The sequence below is a fragment of the Girardinichthys multiradiatus genome, chromosome 24 (assembly GCF_021462225.1).
Source record: "Girardinichthys multiradiatus isolate DD_20200921_A chromosome 24, DD_fGirMul_XY1, whole genome shotgun sequence".
In the NCBI taxonomy this organism is placed as follows: domain Eukaryota; kingdom Metazoa; phylum Chordata; class Actinopteri; order Cyprinodontiformes; family Goodeidae; genus Girardinichthys; species Girardinichthys multiradiatus.
Genome location: NC_061816.1, coordinates 16132980 through 16150975, shown reverse-complemented (window position 1 = coordinate 16150975; position 17996 = coordinate 16132980). Strand labels below are relative to the sequence as shown.

Here is a 17996-nt window from a genome sequence, read left to right as displayed (position 1 = left end):
AACTGTATTCTAAATAAAAATCCAAAAGGGGACTTTCACAGCCAAAGATTTACCAGAGTTTTCAGGAATCTACAAATAGTATTCTGTAAAGGGGTGGCGGTAATTTCACGCCTTTAAAATTTTGTACTTTTGTAGTTTTGATGGATCTGTCTTCAACAGGATGTTTAATGCTAACCAGGAGAAATCATAATTTAAAGTCATTTTCCTCACTATTTGACTCCTAATTTAATGTCAGGGTATGCTGGGTTTGCCACTTCGCTCCTTCGTAATTTTGAAGTTTTGGGATTTTTTCACCTGATTGTTTTAGGTACCAAAAGGATTTGTCTGATAGGGGTCATTTAGCGCTGACCATGCATTAATTCTTACCTGCTTATGGTAGGTAAGATGTTTCGTACTTGCTTTGACAACCAACGATTTAAAGTAATTTTCTATAATCTGCTCATAGTTTATTTTAAGGAGGTGCTGGTCATTTCACCCTGTCACCATTTCCTACCTTTGTGCTTTTGGTGAATCTATCTACCACAGGACATTTCAAACCAAAAATGTTTGTTTATGACTCTAAAAAAATGAGGTTTTTGTTTTTATAAGGGTTCATAATCTGTTACAGTTTATAAGAGTCTGCTGGCCCCAAGCTATTAGCAGAACCACAGTTAGTGGAAACAAGGTTTAAGAAAATAATATAATTCACTTAATTCATGAAAACCGCTGGGGCGGTTTGCAGCCGAGTGTGAAGTGGCTGGGATGAAGATCAGCTCCTCCAAGTCCGAGGCCATGGTTCTCGACCGGAAAAGGGTGGCTTGTCCTCTTCAGGTTGGAGGGGAGTTCCTGCCTCAAGTGGAGGAGTTTAAGTTCTCAGGGTCTTGTTCACGAGTGAGGGAAGAATGGAGCGGGAGATCGACAGACGGAGAAGTGCAGCTGCCACAGTAATGGGGGCGCTGTGCCGGTCCGTTGTGGTGAAGAGAGAGCTGAGCCGAAAAGCGAAGCTCTCGATTTACCGGTTGGTCTACGTTCCTACCCTCACCTATGCCCATGAACTTTGGGTCATGACTGAAAGAACAAGATCCCGGACACAAGCGGCTGAAATGAGTTTCCTCAGTGGCCGGGCACTCTCTTAGAGATAGGGTGAGGAGCTCGGCCATCCGGGAGGGGCTCGGAGTAGAGCCGCTGCTCCTCCACATCGAGAGGAGCCAGTTGAGGTGGCTCGGGCATCTATACCGGATGCCTCCTTGGGAGGTGTTTGCTGCACATCTCACCAGTTGGAGGCCCAGGGGACGGCCCAGGACACGCTGGAGGGACTATGTCTCTCGGTTGGCCTGGGAACGCCTTGGGCTCCCCCTGCGGAGCTAGAGGAGGTTTCTGGAGAGAGGGACGTCTGGGCGTCTCTGCTGAGTCTGCTGCCCCCGCGACCCGGTCCTGGATAAAGCGGAAGACGACGAGTACGAGTACGGGTCCTGATACCTGTATACAACCCAAAGTCTGTTGGCAGTTGCTATGAAATAAAATATTATGTCCATGTACAATTAAAACAAATATCCAGGTAATCTTAGGAAATATTTTTCTTCAAGTCGGGTTCAGGAATAAATTGGTTGTCAGAGTAAAAAAAAAATGTTTTTAATCTTTGCATCTCCGAGGGTTTTCATTAGAAATGCCTCAAGAGCTCCAGTTCTGTAACAGCACAATACCCCAAGGCCTTTAAAACGCAAAGCTAATAGAAAACAGTATCTTTTTGCATCTTTTCGAGTGAAAACCAAGGGCAGTTATTTATTTTCACACGTTCTAAAAATCCTTGAAGTAAGAACTGACATTTTTGTTGTGCAAGTCTTGCCTTATGTAACTATTTTAATGTTATTTTTTTTATTTTATCAATCTGTATCTGCTTCACAGGTTTAATGAAAGAGAGGCAGAGTAGGTGGGCCTCAGAGACCTCAGGGTAGACAGGAAGTCAGGGATGAGAAGCGCCTGAGATGACAAGACTAAGGCAGATTGTCTTTAAAAGAGTGTTGATGCTTTTCAAAGTATTCCTGGAGGATAAATCAGGGAATTCAACACTGTTACATTAGTTTTTATTGAAGTAGAAATATATACACAATACTAAATGATGGAGCTCATGATTCTTGTTTTAAATGGTCTCTTTAGGAGGTTTGAAAGTGCTGATACTTAATCAGTTTAGTCAGTAGGACAAGCAGAAAGCAGCGGAGAGATTATATGATATGTGGCCTAGTTTGGCAGGTTCCTCCCTCCTTCGCTTATCCTATAAGCAGGTAAGAGACTCACTTCAACACCACAACTGGATCTCAAAAGGAAAATATTTTGGATTCAGTAATACACTTATCACTCTTAATTAGATTCCCCAAAACACAAAAAAACACACTTTCTGCTGGACTAGACATGAAGCTCAGTATGAAAGCAACAAGTGTGATAAGAATAAAAATCTCACCAGAATAGATTTATGACAGCCGGAATGATTATAGATGACAATCCCAGATCAGACCAAATAAAACAAATCTAAAACTATTTTAGTATTATGTGCGTCTATGAGCCGAGGTGTGACGCGCTCCTACAGCCGGAGAAGCGGCTCCGCTTTCTGCTTCCCTCGGAGGGGCGCATGTTCAAATCCAACCTCTAACAGGAAGCGGGGCGAATCTGACTTTCAAAATAAGGCGTGACGTTGTGATTCAGTTTCACTATTGTGAAAAAAGGAGAGGAAAATGGAAAAAGAAGCAAACAACAAACATGTCTTACCCAGTGGTGATGGGCTATTACTAGGGATGTCTCCACACCCATTTTCCCAGGACTTGAAATTCTTGATGATGATGATGATTTCCTTTATTTGTACAGAGACAGTGCACAGCAATACATTGACCTAAAAACAGAAAATATGCATGGTGCCAGGTTATAGCAAAATATGCTAATTTCCACCTGTAGTTCCTTGACAGGTTGATATTAAACAAAACTAACTGTTTTTTTTGTTTTGTTTTTTTTAATGGAAATGTATGAGAGAAGAGAACCAGTGAACATAAACTAATACAATACAATTGTAACAGACCTCACCCCTCAGTTACACCAGTTATTAAAGACTTCCAGGGATTTATCTTTTCTCTATCACACGCTTGCACCTATGCAATAAACATACCTATTTGTTCATACACACATACATTTTCGCATTCTCACATACTTTCAAATGAACCAACTATACTTTCATTTACACACATTCATCACACCCCTCCTTGAACCATCACCTTAACGTGGTGGAGGGGTTTGAGTGCTCAAATGACCCTAGAGGCTATGTTGTCTGGGGCCTAAATGCCCCTGGTAGGGTCTCCCATGGCAAACAGGCTCTAGGTGATGGGTCAGACAAAGAATGGTTCAAGAACCGCTCATGAAGAACAAAATATCGAGGCCCGTGACGTCGCCCAGTACGGCGGAGCCGGGGTCCCACCCTGGAGCCAGGCCTGGGGTCGGGACTCGTCGGAGAGCGCCTGGTGGCCGGGTTGCTCCTCGCGGGACCCGGCCGGGCCAAGCCCGAACGAGGGACCCGAGGCCATCCCCCAGTGGGCCCACCACCTGCAGGGGGAACCGTGAGGGACCGGTGCAAAGAGGATTGGGAGGCGGACGAAGGTGGAGACCTTGGCGGCCCGATCCCCGGATGCTTAGGCTGGCTCTAGGGATGTGGAATGTCACCTCGCTGGGGGGGGGAGGAGCCTGAGCTTGTGCGGGAGGTCGAGAGATATCGACTAGAAATAGTCGGGCTCGCCTCCACGCACAGCGTGGGCTCTGGAACCCATCTCCTTGAGAGGGGTTGGACTCTCTTCTACTCTGGAGTGGCCCACGGGGAGATGCGGCGGGCTGGTGTGGGTTTGCTTGTTGCCCCCCAGCTCAGCCGTCTCGTGTTGGGGTTTACCCCAGTGGATGAGAGGGTCGTATCCCTGCGCCTTCGGGTTGGGGAGAGGTCTCTGACTATCATTTCGGCCTACGGGCCGAATGGTAGTGCAGAGTACCCAGTCTTCTTGGCATCCCTGTCGGGGGTGCTGGATAGTGCCCCTCCTGGGGACTCCATTATTCTGCTGGGGGACTTCAACGCCCACGTGGGGAACGACAGTGACACCTGGAGAGGCGTGATTGGGAGGAATGGCCTCCCCGATCTGAATCCGAGTGGTGTTTTGTTATTGGACTTCTGTGCTAGTCACGAATTGTCCATAACGAACACCATGTTCAAACATAAGGGTGTCCATCAGTGCACTTGGCACCAGGACACCCTAGGCAGGAGGTCGATGATCGACTTTGTTGTTGTATCATCAGACCTTCGGCCGCATGTTTTGGACACTCGGGTGAAGAGAGGGGCTGAGCTGTCCACTGAGCATCACCTGGTGGTGAGTTGGATCCGCTGGAGGAGGAGAAAGCCAGACAGACTTGGCAGGCCCAAGCGCATAGTGAGGGTCTGCTGGGAACGCCTGGCGGAGCCCTCGGCCAGGGATGTATTCAACTCCCACCTCCGGGAGAGCTTCGACCAGATCCCGGGGGATGTTGGAGACATAGAGTCCGAGTGGACCATGTTCTCCGCATCTATTGTCGATGCTGCTGCCCATAGCTGCGGCCGTAAGGTCTGCGGTGCCAATCCCAGAACCCGGTGGTGGACACCGGCAGTAAGGGATGCTGTTAAGCTGAAGAAGGAGTCCTATCGGCTGTGGTTGGCTTGTGGGACTCCTGAGGCGGCTGACGGGTACCGTGAGGCCAAGCGTGCTGCGGCCCGGGCTGTGGCAGAGGCAAAAACTCGGGCCTGGGAAGAGTTCGGTGAGGCAATGGAGAAGGACTACCGGTTATCCTCGAAGCGATTCTGGCAAACCGTCCGGCGCCTCAGGAGGGGGAAGCAGTGCTTTGCCAACACTGTTTATAGTGGGGGCGGGAGACTGCTGACCTCGACTGAGGACATTATCGGGCGGTGGAAGGAGTACTTCGAGGATCTCCTCAATCCTGCTATCACGCATTCCGTGGTGGAAACAGAGGCTGGGGACTCGGGGTTGGACTCTTTCATCACCCAGGCTGAAGTCACCGAGGTGGTTAAAAAGCTCCGCGGTGGCAAGGCTTCGGGGGTGGATGAGATCCGCCCTGAGTACCTCAAGTCTCTGGATGTTGTAGGGCTGTCATGGTTGACACGCCTCTTCAACATTGCGTGGCGGTCGGGGACAGTGCCTCTGGACTGGCAGACTGGGGTGGTGGTCCCCCTTTATAAGAAGGGGGACCGGAGGGTGTGTTCCAACTACAGGGGGATCACACTCCTCAGCCTCCCTGGTAAGGCCTACGCCATGGTATTGGAGAGGAGAGTCCGACCGATAGTCGAACCTCGGCTTCAGGAGGAGCAGTGTGGTTTTCGTCCCAGCCGTGGAACACTGGACCAGCTCTATACCCTCTACAGGGTGCTCGAGTGTTCGTGGGAGTTTGCCCAACTGGTTCACATGTGTTTTGTGGACCTGGAGAAGGCATTCGACTGTGTCCCTCGTGATGCCCTGTGGGGGGTGCTCCAGGAGTATGGAATCGGGGGCCCTTTATTAGGGGCCATCCGGTCCCTGTACGAGCGGAGCAGGAGTTTGGTCCGCATTGCCGGCACTAAGTCGGACCTGTTCCCAGTGCATGTTGGACTCCGGCAGGGCTGCCCTTTGTCACCGGTCCTGTTCATAACTTTTATGGACAGGATTTCTAGACGCAGCCAAGGGCCAGAGGGGGTCTGGTTTGGGGACCAGTGGATTTCGTCTCTTCTTTTTGCGGATGACGTGGTCCTGCTGGCCCCCTCTAGCCAAGACCTACAGCATGCGCTGTGGCGGTTCGCAGCCGAGTGTGAAGCGGCTGGGATGAGGATCAGCTCCTCCAAGTCCGAGGCCATGGTACTCGACCGGAAAAGGGTGGCTTGTCCTCTTCAGGTTGGAGGGGAGTTCCTGTCTCAAGTGGAGGAGTTTAAGTATCTCGGGGTCTTGTTCACGAGTGAGGGAAGAATGGAGCGGGAGATCGACAGACGGATCGGTGCGGCTGCCACAGTAATGGGGGCGCTGTGCCGGTCCATTGTGGTGAAGAGAGAGCTGAGCCGAAAAGCAAAGCTCTCAATTTACTGGTCGGTCTACGTTCCTACCCTCACCTATGGCCATGAACTTTGGGTCATGACCGAAAGAACGAGATCCCGGATACAAGCGGCTGAAATGAGCTTCCTCCGTAGGGTGGCCGGGCACTCCCTTAGAGATAGGGTGAGGAGCTCGGCCATCCGGGAGGGGCTCGGAGTAGAGCCGCTGCTCCTCCACATCGAGAGGAGCCAGTTGAGGTGGCTCGGGCATCTATACCGGATGCCTCCTGGACGCCTTCCTCGGGAGGTGTTCCAGGCACATCCCACCGGGAGGAGGCCCAGGGGACGGCCCAGGACACGCTGGAGGGACTATGTCTCTCGGCTGGCCTTGGAACGCCTTGGGCTCCCCCTGGAGGAACTGGAGGAGGTGTCTGAAGAGAGGGACGTCTGGGCGTCTCTGCTGAGTCTGCTGCCCCCGTGACCCGGTCCCGGATAAAGCGGAAGACGACGAACGAACGAACGAACATTCATCACATTCATCTTGATTAAATTTTAACAGAATGTTCCAATGGTAAACAACCTAGCCAACTGTGAAAGGTAATAAGAAATCAGAATGCTTGTAAGTAGGATTTAGAGGCAAGACTAGAGAATTGTGCACAGTAGTCTGCGTCTTTTGCAAATCAGATAGCACTGTGAAGCAAGTTTTGTTTAATGCATGCTAAAGGTTCTGAACATTTAAGAAATAATATAATAATAATTAGCAAGTCTAAACTTGGAAGCCATAAGCTAAGTATAAAGTGTAAAAAGTGTATTTAACACAGTTGTAAATGATTGTTTTGTACTGAAGACTTTTTGGTATATAAATACTTAAAAACATTTCCTTACAGGGGGATGGGGTTTTAAAAAATCCTGAAGTGGATCAGGTTATTTTTAGTAGACCAGTCATATCTAAAGAGTAAGTTTCAAAGCAAAGACCAGGCTTTTTTTCCACAGTTAATAAACTTTTTAAAATTTTGATTCATATCAAAATGTTTTTCAAATTATTTACAACAATGAATATGAAGAGAAATTTGCTGAAAATAAGTTACACAACTCCATATATATATTCAGTGTTTTTCTCACATTTTTACCGCTTGGTGCCAAACGCCGTTGAGGTGGATGTCGAGCTGTGATCTTGTTCTGTAGGCAAACAAATAATGAAACCTAATCGGGATTTTAATATCCAGAAATACTAGACTGGGGAAAGATTGGGACAAACAGAAAAAAAATAATAATAGTAATTTTCTATTGGGTGGGATGGTGTCAGAGTAAATATGGATGGTTCAATTTATCTAAGTTAAAGATTTGAACAATATATGTTAAAAATACACCATACATCATATCCAATGTGTCTCCTTTGATCCTGAATATTGCCTCCCATTTTGTATAAATAAAAATAAAACGTGTAATAAAGCTTTTGTTTTGAAAACAGTGGCCGGAAATAATTTGCTTTACATCAACTTGATATCACACTCCCCTAAATTTGTACAGGAGGAGCATAGAAGAGAAGAGGGGGTTAAACAATGAAAGAGGAGGGGTATTTTTGCTAAGTAGGATTAGAGCCGTAATCTGTGGCCCTGGATAAAAACAAACCTCGTTCGATTAAGTATTTATTCCATCCAGTATCGATTTAAAAAGCCACCATTAAAAACCGTAAAATAAAATCCACAGTTTACCCACTAGGTTTCGATACATTAAACCGCACTGCATGAAATTCAGGTTGATAACGTATCCGAATATACATACGTCAACACGTCGGCAGCAGCGCCAGCGTCACTTCCGCGTTCGTCTCTAATGGCAACCGAGTGACCTCGAGCCTGTAAGGATGGACTCCCTTACAGAGGGGGAAATCGCGCTGATAGCGACGCTTCAGGTAAGAAGTTGGAGGAAATTAACCGGTGCTTTGATTTAAATCATGTGATCCCAATGCTGCATTCAGACGTGATTGTTAAATACAAATATTCGAGCTTGAAGGGCTCCAGTTCTGTTTGTTTTAAAGGGACATTTCCAATATTTTGACAGAGAATTTGGAAATTAGCCACAATATTAAGGGTTTTGCAAAACCACTTGAACTTTTTCCACATTTTATCACAGTACAACCACGTCATTTAATGTATTTCAGTGGGATTTATGTGATAGATCAACACAAAGTATAGTGCATAACTGTAAAGTTGAAGTCTAAACACAAATATCAGAAGTCTTTTTTGTATTTAATTTGAATTTAATTCCCTGAGTCAATACTTGTAGAAGTACCTTTCACTGCAATTACAGTGTCTTTTGGGGTATATTTCTAACTGCTTTGGGCATTTTTCTTTGCAAAGTAGTTAGGGCTTAATCAGAGGCTCATAGATTCTCAATTGTAGTTAGCTCTGGACTTTGACTAAACCATTTATAAACCATGAATATGCTTGGATCTAAACCTTTCTATTGTAGCTCTGGGTGTATGTGAAGCGTTGATGTCCTCCTTGAAGGTGAATCTCCGTCCCCGTCTTAAGTTTTTTGCAGTCTCTAACAGGTTTTCTTCCAGAACTGCCCTATTTTAGCTCGATCCATATTCCTATTAAATCTGGCCAGCTTCACTGTTGAAGAAAAGCATCCCCACGGCATGATGCCGCCACCACTATGTTTCACAGTGGGCATGCTGTGTTCAGGGTGATGCACAGAGGTTGTTTTGCATTTAGGGCAAACAGTTCAGTGTTGGTTTCATCCAACCAGAGTACCTTCCGCATGTTCCCCTACATGGCTTGTATTAATGTGCAAACAGGATCTTCCATTGCTTTCTTTCAGTAATTGCATTATTTATGCTACTCTTACACAAAGCAGAGATTTGTGGAATGCATGGCTAATAGTTGTCCTGTTGACAGGGTCTCCCACCTGAGCTGTGGATCTCTGCAGATTCTCCAAAGTTACCATGGGCCTCATGGCTGCTTTCTAAAAAAAAACTCTTATTGCCTGACCTCTCAGTTTAGGTGCATGGCTATGTTTTGATAAGACTTGCCATACTCTTTCCATTTTCAGAAGATAGATTGAACAGAGCTCTATGAGATGTTCAAAGCTTGGAGAAATTTTTTTCTTTTAATGTGTTTTAACATAACCCTGCTTTAAGCTTCTCGAGATCTATCTCCCTGACCTGTCTGTTGCGTTCCTTTGTCTTCATGGTGCTGCTTGTTCACTAACGTTCTCTAACAAACCTCTGAGACCTTCACAGAACAGCTGATTTGTACTTGGATAATATTACACACAGGTAGACTCTTGTTTGGTCGACAGTTGGTTGCACTGTATTTTATTTAGATGATGTGTATCACCTGTTTCCAGAGGGATGCTGGCATCCGAAGGCTCAGCCATCACTTCCAGTGGTTCGAGTTTAGTGGTGACAGGCTCTCCTTCCATCAGGCGTTTGTATATGATGTTGCTATGTTCATCACAGAGCGAGGCTTCTCCTGGGCCAATGTGATCCGCTCAGCTGTGCTTGCCAAAGACATCTTCCCACAGCTGCATGGTAAGAACAAACCTCTGTGTAACATAGAGGTGACTCCTTTTCTACAAAAATACACATCATGCTGTCTGCTGTACAAATCTTAAACAAATGCAGGTTGTTGTGTACAGGTCCTTCTCAAAAAATTAGCATATTGTGATAAAGTTCATTATTTTCCATAATGTCATGATGAAAATTTAACATTCATATATTTTAGATTCATTGCACACTAACTGAAATATTTCAGGTCTTTTATTGTCTTAATACGGATGATTGTGGCATACAGCTCATGAAAACCCAAAATTCCTATCTCACAAAATTAGCATATTTCATCCGACCAATAAAAGAAACGTGTTTTTAATACAAAAAACGTCAACCTTCAAATAATCATGTACAGTTATGCTCTCAATACTTGGTCGGGAATCCTTTTGCAGAAATGACTGCTTCAATGCGGCGTGGCATGGAGGCAATCAGCCTGTGGCACTGCTGAGGTCTTATGGAGGCCCAGGATGCTTCGATAGCGGCCTTTAGCTCATCCAGAGTGTTGGGTCTTGAGTCTCTCAACGTTCTCTTCACAATATCCCACAGATTCTCTATGGGGTTCAGGTCAGGAGAGTTGGCAGGCCAATTGAGCACAGTGATACCATGGTCAGTAAACCATTTACCAGTGGTTTTGGCACTGTGAGCAGGTACCAGGTCGTGCTGAAAAATGAAATCTTCATCTCCATAAAGCTTTTCAGCAGATGAAAGCATGAAGTGCTCCAAAATCTCCTGATAGCTAGCTGCATTGACCCTGCCCTTGATAAAACACAGTGGACCAACACCAGCAGCTGACACGGCACCCCAGACCATCACTGACTGTGGGTACTTGACACTGGACTTCTGGCATTTTGGCATTTCCTTCTCCCCAGTCTTCCTCCAGATTCTGGCACCTTGATTTCCGAATGACATGCAGAATTTGCTTTCATCCGAAAAAAGTACTTTGGACCACTGAGCATCAGTCCAGTGCTGCTTCTCTGTAGCCCAGGTCAGGCGCTTCTGCCGCTGTTTCTGGTTCAAAAGTGGCTTGACCTGGGGAATGCGGCACCTGTAGCCCATTTCCTGCACACGCCTGTGCACGGTGGCTCTGGATGTTTCTACTCCAGACTCAGTCCACTGCTTCCGCAGGTCCCCCAAGGTCTGGAATCGGCCCTTTTCCACAATCTTCCTCAGGGTCCGGTCACCTCTTCTCGTTGTGCAGCGTTTTCTGCCACACTTTTTCCTTCCCACAGACTTCCCACTGAGGTGCCTTGATACAGCACTCTGGGAACAGCCTATTTGTTCAGAAATTTCTTTCTGTGTCTTACCCTCTTGCTTGAGGGTGTCAATAGTGGCCTTCTGGACAGCAGTCAGGTCGGCAGTCTTACCCATGATTGGGGTTTTGAGTGATGAACCAGGCTGGGAGTTTTAAAGGCCTCAGGAATCTTTTGCAGGTGTTTAGAGTTAACTCGTTGATTCAGATTATTAGGTTCATAGCTCGTTTAGAGACCCTTTTAATGATATGCTAATTTTGTGAGATAGGAATTTTGGGTTTTCATGAGCTGTATGCCAAAATCATCTGTATTAAGACAATAAAAGACCTGAAATATTTCAGTTAGTGTGCAATGAATCTAAAATATATGAATGTTAAATTTTCATCATGACATTATGGAAAATAATTAACTTTATCACAATATGCTAATATTTTGAGAAGGACCCGTATAACCAAACAGAGATCATGTTTTCCACCAGTGCATTCAAATTAGAGTGAGTCATTCTCATTGAAATATGCATTTCGGGCTGGTTTGGCTTCAGGGTTGCTTTTATATTCAAATCAATCATTTTCAATAGTTGAGCTCCTCTATTCTTGTTGTCTTTTTCTTCTATCCACCAGATTTCGACATACCCAAGTTCTGGTCGCTGCTAAGATGTGTGCTGTGTGAGCATTTACCAAACCTGACGCCTGTACACCGACATGTATTAACCCAGTACCTGATGGACACCTGCATCTCCAGAAGGAGGTTGTTCCAGGTGGTGGTAGGTGGAGTGGTTGAGGAGTCTGTAGCTCAGAAACATCTGGAGGTACAGCTGCCGCCCACCCCCTGCCCTTTAGCACAGGTATGGAAAAATAAAACCTTTGAACATTCTTGGCCCATCTCTGTCACTGATCTGAGTGCTACATAGGTGGACTGAATTTTCACACTTGTTGCTACTCGTTGTACAGTCAAAAGTCATAACTAAAGAGGAAATGACTGAGCACTCATGAGAAAATGGAGTCACAGCTTTCCCGTTCATTCAATTTTCTGATTCTCTGATACAATTTTAGACCTTAAAAATGGACTGAAATCATCACTTAACATTTTTATGTTGATTAAGTAGTTATAATAACCACTGATGCCTGTTGTCACAGGTCAGTTTAGGTTTAATGGGCTTCAGATGAATATTGGAAACTCAGTGGCAGCATTTTATTTCCTTCAGAATCTATCTAGAGTATTCATTCTTGTACTTTTTCCCTTTTTCTCATGTTACACCCACAAACATAATAGCATTTTATTTTGATTTAATAAAACCCGGGGTAAACACTTTTAACAAAACAAAATCGAAAAACTGCGGCAACTAACACTGCAGATCAGCATGAACACATCCTGCCCACAGTAAATGGTAAATGGACTGAACTTATATAGCATTTTTCCAGTCATACAGACCGCTCAAATCGCTTTACACTAGAGCCACATTCACCCAATCGCACTCACACATTCATACACCCATACGCAGATCGGTAGGCAACTTGAGGTTAAGTGCCTTGCCCAGGGGCACATCGACATATGGCAGGAGGAAGCTGGAATCAAACCCACAACCTTCTGATTGCAAGACGACTACTCTTCCTACTGAGCCACAGTAGGAAGAGTAGTTGTGAAACATGATGATGGCCGCATCATGCTGAGGGGACAGAAATGGACAGCGAAGGAGGTCGGTGTCCCTGGTAAGATGGGAGGAGGACAATCCTAGAAGAAATCCTGGATCGCCTTCCATTAAGGCGACGGTCGTACACATTCAGCCAAAGCAGTGGCCGTTAACGTTCAGACCCAAATTCAACAAAAGGTCTGATCTGGCAAGACTTCAAAGTTGATGTTGACTGACATTCTTCATCCAAAATGACCAAGCTTGAGCTTTTTGCAAAGAAGAATGGGGAAAAAATTCATACTCGTGATGTGCAACGCTGGTAGAAGAATGCCTCAAAAGAAGTTGTAACTGCAATGAAAGGAAGTTCTAAAAAGTATCGATTTAGAGGGACTGAGTGTAAATTTAAACAACACTTTTCAGGTTTTGGTTATATTCTACTTTGTGTTGGTTTATCAAATAAAATCCTTTGTGGTAATGTGACAAAATGTAAAAAAGAAGAATACTTTGTAAAGCATGCTAACTCTGTAATAAATTCAGACACACATGTCGCAGGGTACTGATCTCCAGGAGTGGGAGGCACAGTCTCAGCAACAAACAAGACTCGCTTCGTCCCTGCAGCAGATTGAAGAAAAACTGAGATCTCTCAGAGCCGGGCCACGGGTCACTCTAAGGGACATTAGTGTCCCATCAGACGGGGAACTGAACAAAGAGGTGCTATTTTACTGAAAAGAACTGGAATCCTCTGAAAATAACTGTGATAGTATTTTGCAAATGCCTCCTATAAAATGTTCTGCATTATTTCTGCTCCTTCATGTAGACCATTATGGAGTTGGTTCAATCTGCAATTAGAACCGCAGAAGGCCAGATCCTGGGAAGTCTGAGTCAAGAGGCGTCCCTGCTCTCAGATATCCTTCAGCTCAAACTGCAGCAGGAGGCTTTGGCCACTGGGCGGCACCACAACACAGCTAGTTCTCAAATGGCAGCAACAAAGGCAAAGAAGCAAAAACAGAAGGAAAGACTGAAAACGCAAAGCAGGAGCTGATTCAATAAAAAGAGAAACTAATACCAAGCAAGCTAATATTGTTTATTCTTCTGCACTAAAGTTTATGGTTTTCCTCTGCAGTTTATGTCTGGTTTAGTGAGAAAATGTCACTACTGCTGTCCTGAAGTAGCCTATTTGGTAATAGGTAATGATTTTTTTTCTCCAGCTCAAAGGCATTATTCATATATTCATGCATCAAAATCAATGTTACTGCAAATCACTGGGCCATTTCAGGGCCTAGTAAACAACTACTTCTTCCAATGCAAATTTATTTTATGTAGATAAAAACTGTGCCATTTACTAAACATTATTCAGTTCAAATAGTTAAAAGTAACAAAAATATATTTAATACTTGAATTAAATGTTATGCTCAAGTAGAGTTAAGTTTAGAGATTGAAATGCTTGTGGAAAACTGGACAAATTCGTTTGGATTTTAAAGGGATTCTTAAGCGTCTTAAAAATTAATAAATAAATTAGTCTTGTTACCACTACTTTGGTCTGAATATTGGAGCCAGATATGAGCCTGTCCGGATCTGAACATTAAAAAACGAAAACTCCTTCATAGCGGCGTAAATTAGATGAACCACTGTCCCCTCACCTGGACCTTCAGGTAGACGTAACACCTACACCTTGTGGTTAAAATAGGTACTGTAGTTTTGACGACGCCTATTAAAATTTTGATGGACTTTGCAACAAATGCTTTCTCGAGAAGGACTTGTGAAAACAGGGCGCATTTTTAACAAATCAGGAATTAACGTTATTCAGCTAGCTCGTTTTTAAGCGTTAGCGATGAAGTAAGCAACAAGCTAGCAGCTCTGGGAGTCCTCTCACACCACCTTTCAACAAAATGACATGTCGACGAGTGGAGGGAAATGTTACAGGACGTCGACGACGTGAAGAGAGGAAGAAATGGCACAAAATGGTGAGTTTGAGTCACCTGTTTTATCTGTTTAATTGTACCTGAAACTGTTTTTCTTTTCTAATTTTGCTGAACTTCAGCTGCAACCTTCACTTAATTTTATTGAAATTTTATGTAATAGACCAGCACAGCCTCGTGCCTAATTTTTTATTTCAAAGAAAATACTACATGGTTTTTCACAGCCTTCTACTAACAAAATGTGAAAACGTTTCGCTTGCTTTTATATTCAGACCCCCCCCCCCAGGGATACCAATGATCTTCAGATATCCCCTAATTAGTAAATACAGTCCACCTGTATGTGGTTTGATTCTCAGAACAAATCCAGCTGTTCTGTGGAAGCCTCTGAGGTTCTTTAGAGAACTTTAAAGCAAAGTTGGGTTATAAATCAATATTCCAAGCTTCTCACAGATCTCTGTTCAGTCCATCATCTGAAAACAGAAAGAGCACGGCACCACTGCAAATCGACTAAGACATGGCTGTCCACCTAAAATGAAACGCTGAGCACGGAGAAGCATTGGTCAGAGAAACAGCTAAGAGGGTTGTGGTAACTTTGGAGGAGCTGCAGAGATTCACACAGGTTGTAGCATCTGTTGACAGGACATCTGTTAGGACTGCCTGCACTCCAGAAACGTGGCCTTTATGGAAGAGTGGCAAGAACAAAACAGCATTTTTTAAAAGAAGATAAATGTCCTATTTAAAGAATGAGGAGTGGAGCTAAGCACAGGGAAACGTTGGAAGAAGATCTGCTGCCAAAAACTTGAGAACAAAGCACATTCATATGTTAGAATTGCCATGCTAAAGTCCATGCCTAATTCCGAATCAGATCTGTGGTAACACTTGAAAATTGATGTTTAGAGATACTCCATCCAATGTGACTTAGCTGGAGCTATTTCCCAAAGAGGAATGAACAAAAATCTCAGTCTCTAGATGTGCAAACGTTGTTTGAGACACATCCCACTAATAGCCTTGCAGCAAGCCTCACTCTGCATATTTTACTTTATTGAAATACCATGTATCACCTTTCTCCAAGTTTGCACTACTTTATAATGGTTCATCATATAAATTACACTGATGTTTGTGGCTGATGTGGTTCTAGATCTTTGCACAGAACTGTAACTGTTGTAACATACATGTTGCCCTGTTAAGAATTACACTAATTTCACACAAACCTGGCATCATAGTGTCCATAATTAGCTGTCTGTCAAGCTGCTTTGACCACATGAGTGACAAGAGTGATTAAGCTGAGACGTGTCTGCGTAAAATGATCAAAATGAACGGAACAAATTTCTCTGTGTAATTTAGATGGAACCTAGTGTCAGTTATACCCTCGCCCCGTTTAATTATGTTCCAGTGATTTATTCTCTGTTGCAGGCAAGGAGATTAATCTGTGCCTTGCATCACAAACTTGAATGGTGGACGGCTGTGTTGTTGTTGATGAATCAGTTTATTTCTGTGATGAACTCATCAGGGAAATAATGGTGTGTTGGCCCAAGTCTGAGATGATGTCATCCATGTTGTTTGCAGACGACTCTAAATGAGGAATAGCTTGGATTGCTACTATTGTCTTAGACTGACTGTTTGCAGAAATTATTTTAGTGATATTTCTAATAAAATTAGGTAAATAAACATAAAAGTTGATATAAAAGTATTGTCAATAAGAGGCTGAATCTATGAGAATTGTCCATTCACCAACATAGCTAGGGGTGAAAAGTGCTATATATATATATATATATATATATATATATATATATATATATATATATATACTCCAATTACCATTTATTACTATCTAACAAATATTGCGTATGTATTGCACCATTACCCAGCAAGTGAACCCCAGAAAGCTATGTTCAGATTGGAAAATATCATATTAAGACCAATCACCCTAATTAGTTTCATCTGCTGTGCACTCAACTTGTTTTACCTTTCATAGGAGACAAATAGCTAAAAATATACTGTAATTCAATAGTGACACGTTTATTTAAAATTTAAGAAAAAAACAATTAGATTTAATCTTGATATTTCTACAACCTAAGGATTTAGCTTTCTTTCCATTCATTTTGTGTATTTCTATCTGAAGCCACCAGATGGCAGTAGATACCTAGAAGTAAAAACAAACAAAAACAAAAAAGCATTGCTTTGGCGCTATGCAGCCCACTGGCTCTGCAGAAGCAAAAACCCCAAAACAAAACAAAAAGGTGATTGTCAATAAAACATTTTTACAGAAATAGAAAAACCTGTATGTATTTTCAAAAGTAAATAATAATAAGGAAGCTAGAACAAGGTAACATTTACAAGAAATTACCTTGTTAGATTGTTGTTTACATGTGTAAACCGTTTAGTTTGTATTGAGGTTTTGTATTCTTGGCTGTAATGTTCAGAGCTGTTTATCCTTTGTACAAATGTATGACAAACTGGCCACAATATCCTTAAAAATAGAGTGCTTCGTGCAAACGAATTGTCGGGAATTTGACCATCGTTCCTACAGCCCCGTCCACCTCCACATTCCCGTATGTCTGGACACAAACCAGTTTTTCTTGTGGATTCATCTTCCAGTCCTGCAGAATGGGCCACAATAGATGATTCATGTCTTATTGTTCATTTGCCTAAATAGCCTCTGTTGTTTTCTTCTATCTGCCATTTGGAGCTCCGCCAAGATATAGCTGAATACATCCCCTTATTCCTGGCTTGTTTTTTTTTTTTTTCTTTTTTCTCATTGTTTTTTGATGTACAAGGCTAGAAACAACAGACTTGGAAAAGCTTTTATCGCTTCAACAGCTCTGCTTGTGCACATGGAAAAGAAGATATTCTTTTTTCAATTTGGAAAGAAGAGTGGAGGTAATTACTGTCAGCAGAAAAAACCTGAATGAAACAACGTGAGGGTTTCTACAGCATCAGAATCCAATATTTTGAATAATTTTCTGGACACTTTGCTGTAGGCCAAAACCTGCTTTTCAGTCAAATGTGCTGCTGCAGCTACCCATTGTTTAGCCTTTGTCTCTTATCCTGATACTGAGGCGAGTGTTTACTCCTATCAGGCATAATGCTTATTGGATGCAGCACAAAATTGGATACAGTCTTTTAGTCTGAAATTAGCCAAATTAAAGCACTTTTATGAAGACATGGTGGATAACACAGCTGCAATAATTTTGAGGTGTATTTGTGTTCATCTTGTCCCCTAGAAAACCGATGAAATATCTTCATCTAAACCCAAACAACTTGTCTCAAATGCTCAGTTCTCTTTTCTTATGGTACTACGTATAAAACCAGCTTATATGGAGGAGTATGCAAGTGTTTTTGTGTCCCTAGTTCCCCATTAAGACTGTGTCCTCTAACAGGATCATACTCAAGCTCATTTGTTATTGGAGGCAACTAGCATCAGAAAAAAACACAATTAATTCTTAATAAAACAAAGTGTGAAAGAACTAATTCCTATCAATTATTATCCTTATTGGATACAGTATAAAAAAACAAGGCTCCATTATTTTGTAGCTTTTTTATTGTTAATCTTCTCAAATATCTTTATCCCAAATAGATTCGTCTCTAATGC

The 17996-nt window shown here is 43.3% G+C and overlaps 1 protein-coding gene across 1 annotated transcript; it reads left to right on the top strand.

Annotated features, from left to right (window-relative positions):
• Window positions 1-7812: 7812 nt before the first annotated feature.
• On the top strand, window positions 7813-13554 carry c24h8orf74 (chromosome 24 C8orf74 homolog). Its single transcript, XM_047355725.1, has 5 exons — window positions 7813-7961; window positions 9404-9587; window positions 11476-11699; window positions 13038-13196; window positions 13303-13554. Exons 1-5 carry the CDS (start codon window positions 7914-7916, stop codon window positions 13525-13527), a joined length of 840 nt encoding a protein of 279 aa, XP_047211681.1. The 5' UTR covers window positions 7813-7913; the 3' UTR covers window positions 13528-13554.
• The last annotated feature ends 4442 nt before the right edge of the window (window positions 13555-17996 follow it).